The sequence below is a fragment of the Helianthus annuus genome, chromosome 1 (genome assembly GCF_002127325.2).
Source record: "Helianthus annuus cultivar XRQ/B chromosome 1, HanXRQr2.0-SUNRISE, whole genome shotgun sequence".
Classification (NCBI taxonomy): domain Eukaryota; kingdom Viridiplantae; phylum Streptophyta; class Magnoliopsida; order Asterales; family Asteraceae; genus Helianthus; species Helianthus annuus.
Window position 1 is genome coordinate 59547200 of NC_035433.2, and position 11761 is coordinate 59558960.

General features: G+C 34.7%; 1 protein-coding gene and 1 long non-coding RNA gene across 3 annotated transcripts; one reads left to right on the forward strand and one right to left on the reverse strand.

Annotated features, from left to right (window-relative positions):
- Positions 1 to 840: 840 nt before the first annotated feature.
- LOC118481290 lies at positions 841 to 7956 on the forward strand. Its single transcript, XR_004865248.1, has 2 exons — positions 841 to 1388; positions 7692 to 7956. It is a non-coding gene; the product is annotated as an uncharacterized LOC118481290 (long non-coding RNA).
- On the reverse strand, positions 3586 to 10685 carry LOC110866906 (villin-2). 2 transcript variants are annotated; one of them, XM_022116061.2, is made up of 23 exons: positions 10513 to 10685; positions 9345 to 9477; positions 9169 to 9268; positions 8995 to 9069; positions 8666 to 8902; positions 8400 to 8577; positions 8180 to 8312; positions 7926 to 8085; positions 7668 to 7833; positions 7487 to 7590; positions 7243 to 7401; positions 7080 to 7148; positions 6288 to 6356; positions 6061 to 6198; positions 5829 to 5957; positions 5574 to 5721; positions 5453 to 5463; positions 5218 to 5358; positions 4966 to 5091; positions 4792 to 4851; positions 4382 to 4586; positions 4050 to 4243; positions 3586 to 3852 (listed from the first exon to the last, which is right to left on the reverse strand). In XM_022116061.2, exons 2-23 carry the CDS (start codon positions 9395 to 9397, stop codon positions 3739 to 3741), a joined length of 2769 nt encoding a protein of 922 aa, XP_021971753.1. In that variant the 5' UTR covers positions 9398 to 9477; positions 10513 to 10685; the 3' UTR covers positions 3586 to 3738. The 2 variants fall into 2 exon arrangements, with proteins under 2 accessions (XP_021971753.1, XP_035832596.1); XM_035976703.1 differs by lacking the exon at positions 10513 to 10685 and having other exon boundaries at positions 9345 to 10499.
- Positions 10686 to 11761: the final 1076 nt, after the last annotated feature.

Consider the following 11761-nt stretch of genomic DNA (forward strand, 5'->3'; position numbering starts at 1 on the left):
TTTTACCTTCATATACAGGTGCCGTAATTGGTATTTTCGGTACCATTATCGATTTGGAATTGGTTGGCGCCGAGCTCATCCCTACCCCTAAAACTAAAAAAAGAAATCATTAAAAGTTGAAGAAAATAAAAAAAAAAAAAAAAGTTGCACGATACTGTTGTTGTTCGTACGACAGCCGTGATCAGGGATGAGCAAATGGTACCGGGTAGCAGTACCGAATTTCCTAAACTAAAAGATTTTCAAAATCAATTCGATACCGAATTTTGGTGTTTTCTGTACCAGGCTGGTGTCGGTTTTTACCTTTATGTACCGATAACCGTACTGATATTTTCAGTACCAGTACCGGTTGACAAAATCTTATCTAATTTAAAAAGTAAAGAATATAATAAAACTATTAAAAAATCATATTATTTTATTATAAATTTTTCTTATATCAACTGTTCAAAACATTGGAAATTTAATATATAGGAGAATTTTATTAACTGTTAGCAATGAATTGTTATAAGATTTCAGTAAAACATTAATGTTATTGTTTTGTTTTTCTTTTTATAGAAATTGCTCCCAATTCGATTTTGTTCATTGTTATATTGTTTTGAGTGAATCGATCGTTCTTGTTGTATGCAAATCGATTGGTCTTGTTTATAAAAATCGATTGTTCTTGTTGTTTTGAGTGAATCGATTGTTCTTGCAGAAGTTAAAAAACAAACAGTCTTCTTCTTGCAGACTGCAGAGGTTTGGTCCACCTCTTCTGCTACAGATGTCTGCAGATGTGGTCCGCAGACTGCAGACATTTTACCTCTGAAAAAACAAACAGCACCTTAGGGGGTGTTTGTTTTTCTTGAAAAGCTCTTCTCTTCCTCTTATGTCTGCACCACGCAGACCACGCGCAGACGTTTGAGTCTGCAGATTGTTTGTTTCCCAGAAGACATTTCATTTAAAAAGGTGTGACCTCTTTTTAGTGCAGATGTGGAAAAGGGTCTTGTAACCTCTTCAAACATCTTCTTCCCTTTCTTTCTACCTACCTAAATCACAGATCCACAACACAAAACCTAGCACACATCCTCCTTCTCCTCCACCACCCCTCCTCCACCACTCCGGTTGCCGCCGCCGTTCACCTTAGCGCCGCCGCCGCCTCCTCCACCTTCCACCGCAGCCACCTTCCACCACCACCTTCTGCGGTTCACCTTCGTCGCCGGAAAACAGATCAGAAATCAACCGGTAAAATCAGTCGCCGTAACGTTTACGAAGTCATCGGAAACTTTTGATTGTTCAATGCTTGATTCCACCGTAGATTCGCCGGAATATGAGTTACATAATCGCCGAAGATGACACCGGTAAAGAGAGAGAGAAGAGAGGAATCAAATCAGTTATTTGATTTAAACAGAGAGGTAATGTTGATCACCGAATTCACAGTTATTTGAATTCGTTTGTTCAAACTTCTTTCATTTTTACGTGATCACGTCAATTCAAGATTTAACAAAATATCAATTTCTATAAATATCTTATAATATAATATATGATTTGTAGACATGAATGTCAGATCAAAACTTTTATGTTTGTGTAATTAGGTTTTGTCATAGTGTTTTTTTTAAATCAATTTTATTAACTGTTAGCAATGAATTGTTATAAGATTTCAGTAAAACATTAATGTTATTGTTTTGTTTTTCTTTTTATAGAAATTGCTCCCAATTCGATTTTGTTCATTGTTATATTGTTTTGAGTGAATCGATCGTTCTTGTTGTATGCAAATCGATTGGTCTTGTTTATAAAAATCGATTGTTCTTGTTGTTTTGAGTGAATCGATTGTTCTTGCAGAAGTTAAAAAACAAACAGTCTTCTTCTTGCAGACTGCAGAGGTTTGGTCCACCTCTTCTGCTACAGATGTCTGCAGATGTGGTCCGCAGACTGCAGACATTTTACCTCTGAAAAAACAAACAGCACCTTAGTTTATTAAGTTTTATAACACAATGAAGAAACACATATTTCTTGTGTGTTTTTAGTACATTGCTTTTTGTAATACAATAAAAAAAACATATTTTATGTGTTTTTATTACATTACGTTTTATAACACAATGAAGACACATTTTATTGTGATTGTAGTCTATTCCGTTTTATAACACAACGAAAAAACACATGTTTTGTGTTTTAGTTCATTGCATTTTATAACACAATGAAAAATCACATTTTTTGTGTTTTGAGTCCGTTTTATAACACAATGAAAAACACATTCTTTGTTTTGAGTCCATTGCGTTTTATAACACAAACAAAAGACATTTTTTTGTGTTTTTAGTCTATTGTATTTTATAACACAATGAAAAAACACATTTTTTGTGTTTTTAGTCCACTGCGTTTTAAAACATAATGAAAAACACATATTTTGTGTTTTTAGCACATTATGTTTTATAAAACAATAAAAAAACATTTTTTTTTGTTTCTAATCCATTACATTTTTTAATTTGAACGTGTTATAGTATGTTGAGACGTCCATTGTGTTTTATGCATTTGGATTTTCGATTTTTTTTTTCAAAAGTATAGCAATAGTATATTCATTTTAAAGATAAAAAAACACTCGTTTTTATGGTATAGTTTAAAAAAACGCCGTGTATGAAAGAATTATTAATATTTAAAGAAAAAAAGAAGTGTAGCAGAGATAAACTATTGTCTTGGATGAACCATTATACCCTTAAAAACTCATGTGCCTCTTTTGCAATTGATAAATTCTACCTTTTTAATTTTAACCATAAATTATTTAATATTCTAACCTAACCAAATGACTATCATATCTTCTTAACCTTTCTTTGTAAAACCAACTTCCTATTAGACCACCCGTAGTGGTGAACTTTTTGGGTGTTTTTTGGTTTAAAAACGCCCTACAACGCCGTGTTCTCCGCCCCCGTGGGTGTTGTTTAACAAAAAAAAGGGCTGGAGCGTTTTAACACTATGTTCCCGAGTCATTTAACAAGGGGAGGTGAGGGGAGGGGAGAATCTCTCCAATTTGGGAGGATGAATATATGGTCATATTTTCTTTCCTTTTCCCTCCCCTCCCCCTGTTAAATGAAACTCGGGAACATGGTTTTTCATATTTTCATCTCTTTTCCCTCCCCTCCCCCTGTTAAATGAGTCTCGGGAACAGAGTGTAAAATCAACGCCGAGAGGGAATGGATTTGGCCAACCACATGCAGGTTTTATGGGTTTGTCTAATAAAGTATTTTTGATGTTTTTTTATTTAATTTTATTTACGCCCCTTTTTAACATAATGCCCACATCCCCACTACACTCATTTTAGAAAAAAACGCCCCATACTGCCTCATTGCTGATTGCGCTGCCACATGGCGCAAAACGACTAAGGGTAAAGGCATTACCACTACACATAACATAATATCATAAAGAACAATGAATCTTTATCCATTATGTAATAGAATTCGAATACAACTTGCACTACCTTCTTAAATGCAAAAGACAACAGAAAATAACAAAAAAAATAAAAGATTTTATTTTGCTATATTCTTTGAAGTCTTGAAATCTTGAAGGAGGCAAAAGAATGACTTTTTAACTCCAACATGAAATAACAAAAAAAAAAAAAGATACTAAATACAATAATCATACCATACCACAATCAAGAATATGCCCATATAATTAGGCAGATTAATTGGGTCAAAACCACAATATAATTATTAATATGCAGATAATGGTAGTGTTTGATGCTTATTACTTGGTGTGCTTTAAGGAGTTTGATTTTTAGAAGAGGTCAACCTTTTTCTTGGTCAAATCTTGCTTCCATTTTGGCAACTTATAAAACTCCTCTCTTGTCATCCCAAGCACAGACTCAAATTCTTCAACAGAAAGATAAGCCTAAAACAAACAAAAAAACATAATTAAGCAATTAATTATTCAAAATAGACATGTTGACCAACATTTTTACCAAAATAAACATTGACATTGTGAACCAATGCAAAAAGATAAGTGTACCAATTTTCGAAAACTGGTTACTTGTTTTGACCCGGACCGTTACAACTATATAACTTGAAGAATTTTTTTAGAAAACTAACCTCTCTCCTCTTAAGATCAATATCAGGTGCAGGGTTCTCTGACTTAACCCTAACTTGTTCATAGCTGAAAGTGGATTGACTTGACAAAATTCCGTTTTCGTCCTCCTCAATCGCCACTTTTGGTTCTGAATCGTTGTCGTCGGGAATGGGTTCAGATGGTTCTATAGGTTCTTCAGGTGCTTCTTCAGGCTTCTCTGCATGTTCAAATAGTATGCAACTATTTATATACTATTATTCATAATCCATTAATTAACTATTTATATAAATCAAAAGGGGAGTTATTATGTAGTGTTTGTGGGCCGGGCCAACCGGGCTCGGCCCAATAAGAATACCAGGTGACTCAGGTTCATCGATTTTGGCATCAGGAATAACCCCGGATAATGCAGCGACTGCGGCACGTCTCTGTGAACCGGCATTTTTTGTTGCACCGGGTGCTTTACCGCCGCCACCTCCACCACCAGACGAGCCAAAAGTTGAGTTCAACGCAGCCATCGCTGCAGCTCTTTGAGTGTTACCGCCACCTTGATTCCCAGCACCCTGTGTTAACACCAAAAGTCCACGTGTCATTCTGGTTTTTGGGTCAACGTCAAACAGATTGAGGTCCAATCGGGTAAATTTAAAACACTCCCAAATCTCTAGGTTCCAAACTAACTAGGCCCGGTTTAACCCACCGGGCCGAAAACATTCCGTACGTTTACACGTGTCATTCCGGTTTCGTTAACGAGTTTAGGAAGGAATTTACCTCAGCACTACCTGCTCCAAACAGTATAGTAATCTTCTTTTGGAAAGAGTTTCCATGAATCTAATTGCATTGAGAAAAATAAATAAAGAAATAAAACAAAAGCATATCATTATCCAAATATTTTAAACGGGTTGATGAGTAATAGTAATAGTAATATGTAACAATTGCACATACTTGGGTTTTTAAAGGTTCCCAAGAGAAATATGTTGTGAAGAAGTTCGGTTCATTTCCTTCTGGAACTCTGTATAACGGCACACGCGGGTTTAATCCGTCCAGATTTTCAGCCCATTCTATGTATTTCTGTAATCAATTTCGTAAAAGAAAAAGGTAAATTTCTTAAGCAAAAAATGTTATGTATGATGATTTTGACTCATTTAAGGACACGTTAGCCAGCCAGCCCGCCCATTTCGATCACTAAATGAATACCTGCCCATAGTCAAGAGCGTTTTTCTTCTCCTTCGGGTCAACCGCTTGACCAATCCAAACAAAAACCTCAGCATGTGTGTCTAATATTAAAATATCCTCCGGCAACAAGTCATCTTGATCAAAGTTGTAAACTTCTTCGACCTTTAATAATTAAAAAGAAATATGATTTAGACATTCGTCACACAAATAATTTAATAAAAACAAGCAATTGTAATTTTACCAACTCCAAACCCACCTCAAATTTTCCTGAAAATCCACAAACCAGCACAAACGATAACAAAAAAAAAAAAAAAGTTAGAAGGGTTAAAAATTAAAATGTTAAATCCAAATAATAAAATGTAAAAAGTAATTCTAACCTTTAGAAAGTGAAAATCCAAACAAATGAGGATCTCGAATAGTATCAAATGATACTTTGTTAGTGGAAACATCTTCTTTCCCTCCAAGCCCGAGCCAAAAAGTTGCGCTTTCGGTTCCCTCTTTCTGATACTTTGCGGTTACTCCAGGCTGAAATAAATAAAAAATGATCATAAAAAAATTAACCGTAAACTTCTTATGTATTAAAGCTTTAATATCAGAAGCTAAATAAGATTATGAAATATTGAAATGCATACTTTTAAAAATTCAGCAATTTTAGCTGCCCATTGCTGCTGTTCATAAGTACTTTGGGTTCCTTGCCAGATGTATAGGTGGGACCCGGCATGTACGACGAAGACTTCATGCGAATTCAAAGATGCTGGCACCTAAAATACATAAGTGTACACATAATTATATCTTAGTGTATAAATAATACGGTGTTATCGAATATTAAATTTAAAATTTGATAAATAAAAAAGCAATACTTACCGGATCTAGATGAACAGTTTTATTATTATGCACTGCAGTTCCCGATATCCTAATAATTGAAGGGTTATCTGGACTGTAAGTTTCGTCGGTTAATCCTTTTTCCGCAATGTAGCTTTTATAACTGGAGCTTAATCCACCCTATTTACAGAAAAAACCATATCATCACTTTAAATTTATTAACAGCGGTCGAAAGTCAAAATGGCGATTTAAAGTTATATAACGGTTACCTTCAAAAGAACCATAGGTTGAAAAATAGCAATGAATTGTGGCGGTTCTTTCTCTTGATATATACGGCCCTATAGAAAAGGATTAAAGGTTAGAATTAGAAATGTTGACCCGCTTACTGGGTCAAATCAAGTTATGTTTTGATCTAACAGATGAAATAGGTCAAACAAAGATATTAGCTTAAAAGGAAACGGGTCAACAGATCGAAAATCAACCAAAGTCTGTTTTTAATTTTGCGCCAAATCTTTTCATTCATTTTGTTCAAAAGTAGATCTTTTATTAATAGAGTAAAATGGCATTTTCGTCCCTAAGGTTTGGCCAGTTTTGCGTCTTTCGTCCAAAGGTTTGTTTTTCCACATCTGGATCCAAACGGTTTGAAATTTTGCCATTTTAATCCAGCTCATTAACTCCATCAATTTATCTCCGTTAAGTCAGGGGTATTTTTGTCTTTTTTTGTTAACTTAAAGAGCAATTCGGTCTTTTGAATACTTGTACATTATGCTAAATGCTTGTACATAAAGTGAAAAACACCAAATTGCCCTTTAAGTTAACAAAAAAGACGGAAATACCCATGACTTAACAGAGAAAAATGGATGGAGTTAACGAGCCGGATGAACTTGGCAAGATTTCAATCCTTTTGGATCCAGATGCGGAAAAACAAACATTTAGACGAAAGTCGCCAAACTGGCCAAACCAGGGACGAAAATGTCATTTTACTCATTATTAATATAATAAAAATTATGTAATTATATTTGACTGGCTGATTATGTAATAAAGAAATTAAAATATTGTACCTGAACTGGCCTCCCCTTGAGCGAATTGAACATTGATGTAGTCAACTTAGCAGCTGTATTTTGGTCCTCCTGTTAAAACCAATGGATTAAAATTAAAAATGCAATTATTTAATCTTTTTTAGATCACATAATAATTAAAAAAATTATGTTATTATTGTTTTACCTCAGTACTATCCTTTCCAATCCAGTAACAAAGATAAAAATCATCTTTTTTCTCTCGAGAATGGTAACTGTAAAGAACAATGTAGCAATCCCCACTGTAGAATTTACCGACGTCCTCACTGGCTACGGGGTTTTTAGCACCGCCGTCAATAGACCATACCTAAATACCAAAATATTTATAAATGTAAATAATAAACAAATAAAGTAATTAACCGATGGTTACAGAAATAGATATGAGATTAAACCTCGAGTTTTCCATTTGCATCAAGCAAAGGAGGAACAACTTCCTCAACAACCGGAGCGTTTTTTTCTTTTCCTTTCGGCCCACCACCTTGTTGCTTCAGTAGAGCTTAAATAAATTATAACATATTTTAGTATTTTGCCATTTTACATTTTACATTAATAATATAACAAATTGGATATTACCTGAAACTTTTCCTCTATTTTCAGCCACTTTTCCTCGGTTTTCAGCAGAAGGTGCGGTTGACGATGGCCAAGAGTCAAAGTTTGACTTGAATGCGTGAGTCTCATAACCTTGAATTAGTCGGGTTATAAGGGTGGCTTTCGGCCGATTATTACTGGTGAGAAACTCCTATAAATGGTTAATGATGAAGATCAGTAAGTAACCGATGAAAAAAGAAAAATGTACAAAACAAATTTATTTTTGGTATTTTTATATTTTACCTCGGCAGCCTGTGTGGCAGCTTTTCTATCATCCACCTGCGTTGCTCGACCAACCCAAACAAACACCTCGAAACCACAATCCATTAGATAGCATTTGTCGGTTTCGAATGTTGATTTTGAATATTCCTCGATTTGATCCCCAACCTTCCCTCCATCAATGCTGCAAATATAGATGCAAATATATATACAAATTATTTTGTGTACAAACACATGAAAATAAATATAATCTTGAACTAACAAAAATATATTCATACCTGTAAAGTTTGCCAGGCGTCCTTTCGGGGATGACATCATCATCACTTAGAACCTTTTTACCAATAGGAGCAAACCCGCCAAAAATAACCCAAAATTCACCTGAATCTCCCTCGGCTTGTAGTTTTCCATCGTCTAAATAACATATAAATAACAATTAACACTAGAAAAAGAAATAAAAACCACGACGCATATATCAGTATCAGTAGCAAAAAGCCGTACCGACAATTGCAACATTGCATGTCCCCTCATGATATTTATCCTTCAAGAACTGTATAACCTCCAAAGCCTTAGCCCTTTCTTGAATATTTGAATTTGCTCCGTTAAATTGAAAGATCTTCTCTTTAGTGTCCAAGACAAACACATCGTCATGATTCAACACAGATCGAGAAAACGGGACCTTGTAAAAATAAAAATATAAATATAAAAATCAATGCTTTTATGCAAACATATATAAATAATAATTGTATTCAAACATGTCGGTGGACCTGTTTCAAATGAACAACTCGTTTTCCTCGGCATGTATATAATCGTGTTTCAAACTCTTCTTCTTCGGGTTTTTTAAATCCAGATTTAACGCCACCTTCTCGTGGTGCAATACACGGTTTGAAATACGATATAAATTTATCAGATTCATAATTCTGGACTTCTCTATGTTGCACTGCGCGCCCACCGAGAATCGCATCGAGTTCCACTGCTTTTATTGCCGCTGTTCCAGCTTCATCCTAATTATCATTGATTAATACCGGTACATAAATGTATGCACATATTAAACATTTTTCACCACTCAAAAAACTATTTTGTATTTTTAGCATACCTGGCTAGTATCTTTTCCTAACCAGTAGTGTACGTCATGCGCGAATACACCTGCACCTCCCCTACCAGCAGAAGTCTGCAAATATTCGAACCGTTTTTAAGTATTAAATTATATTATTAAGATTATTATGTTAAACAACAAAAAAGAAGAGTTTGAAACATCATAAAGCAGCACCTGCAAGACAACATATGAATCCCCAGCGTAGAATGTACCATAATCAGATTTTGGCAAAGGGACGGGTTTAAAGTTTTCAATTCTCCATATTTCAAGCCCTCTATAAAAATTGTTAAGAACAAACATAGCAATATATGTATATGTATATGTATATGTATATGTATATGTAAGGATACGGTCTAGAACCAACTCCCTGGAATGCAGGTTCAAGAGCTTTTGCAGTAGCCATGATGTTGAATATGGGCTTTTAGTTTCTTTAGATTAAGATAAAGAAATACATCCAAAATTTCCCGCTATGTAATCCCTGCACTGCAAAGTGTAAAAGAAAGCGAGAGGGTGTTTGGATGAACGTTTTCAAAATAGTTGTTACAACTTAAACAAATCAGATAACAACTAGTTGCTTTAGGCAGGAGGGCGCCACCATGCCACATCACCGCCCCCCTCGGCACCACCACCCACACCTTGCTAGTTAAACCAGGGCGCGGGCTTTACCATGGTAACGAGGAAGAAGGGAGGGGGCAGGTGGGGCCCACATCATTTCATCCAATAACAATTTTTTTTTTAATTTTTTTACTAGGGGGCGTTATCTCACACCCTGCAAGTTAAGAGAAGGCGTGATAAAGCCCTCTTGGCTGATGTGGATCCTAGGTGGCGCTGACGTGTCCTGATAAAGCGCCTAGGGGATTTATCCCATACCCCATAGCCTTAGTGGTGAATATGAAGGCGATTTAACATGTACATCAATGTTAAATTTCAAATCCAAGATCTAAGCAAAAATCATATTCACATCCACCTTTACATTACAACGTTGGTAACATCATCTAGTATTCAAAACATAAGTTTTTGTTAATCCTCGTAAACTTGTCTAAGATTTGTCATTATGATTATATTACAAAAATAAAACCATAAACATGTCCACTTTTTTTATATATTTATACACGTTAGGCTGCTCGGTATGGTGGTGTCGTCCACCCCGTCTCCGACTCAGCTCCGTCCCCGTCTTCAACGTCGGAATATCGACGTTGAGGACGATCCAAATGGTGGGCCCCCTTCTTCTCTCTCCGGCACCCCATCCCGCCCCCTCCATCTTCGTCCCGTCGCCTTCTTCACCTCCGTCACCATGCCCAACAGCCTTAGTGTATACGTCTATCCCCAATGGAGCCCCTTCATAACACTTAGTGTTGGTGCATTTATAGAGGTAAAATATTGTCCAACCCTTTCATATATGTATGTACACCCATAAAACAACATAAACTAACAACAACAACAACAACAACCTAATAATTACTACAAAGATTCTCAATGCAAGTTACGATCACATGATGGAATGAAAATGCAAAATACCTGTTGGATTGAAAAGAAAAGAGAATGTAAATGAAATTGAAATTGAAATTGAAAGCAGAAAGAAATTGATGATCTGAAGAAGGGTAATTAGTTTTAGAATGGAATTGAATGGTCCTGCTCTCTTTTCGTTTTGAATTTCCTCTGTTTTTGGTTCCATTATTCTCTGCATTTGCCATTTGTTGACACCTGATTTTTTTATTAACCGATTGGTTTGCAAAGGAGGAAATGGTCTTCCTTCATTTTTTTGTTTTTCTTAAAATAACTTTAATCAAGTTTTGGATGATAGATGATGTTTTTAGCTTATCATTAACAAAATGATTTTTCCTTAATTGAAAATTAACTAGTGGTATTGGTTCGGTTCATTACGGTTCTGATATATGATAGTAGCACTTGGTGTAGCAACCGATATAGATATGCTCAAAAGGATATCAGGATATCGACACTTGTTTTACGTTGTTGATTGATAACCATAAAACAAATATGATCACCGATATCGATGTTGTTCGGCCGGTATTGGTTCGCTTACCGGTACTCGCTATAGCTTATGGTATAAAAAAATACTCCAACTGTGTTTTTAACGAATTTTATACCGTCATATCGAGAAACCCAGTACGGATGTTGTTCGGACGGTATTGGTTCAGTTTTTCATGGTTAAAAACAAAATTCAATTATATATGATCTGTTCGAATAAAACTTTTATTGAATCATAGATAAAAATAAGCACGTTACAACGGTATATTTGAAATCTTATAAAACGTCATATTATATTATTAAAATAACGAAAACAGTAAACATTTTCATTTTATATATAGAAAGTCTAAACAACAAAGACAAATTTGATGACAAGCATACGGTTGTATTTGAAATTTTATAAAATTATATTATATTATTTAAATAATGAAAACGGTAAACATCTCTTTTATATAGAAAATCTAAGCCATAAAGACAAATTTGATGACATGCATATCAGTACTTCTATCGCTTGTACATTTCACAACTTGGTTTGAGTAGATTTATATCCGGACATGGATAAAAATAAATACAGGGCAACACATAAAGTTTTATACAAATTGTTTCTTACAAGAAGTGAAAAATAAAATATGCTTAAAAATAATTATAATATAAAAAATAATTTTAAATAAATTGAACAGAATATTACTCACGTACCTATGTTTTCTAATATATGATTATATAACTCAGGTTTATGAGGGTTATGTAAAACTAATTTTGTTAACGTAATTTCAATTTC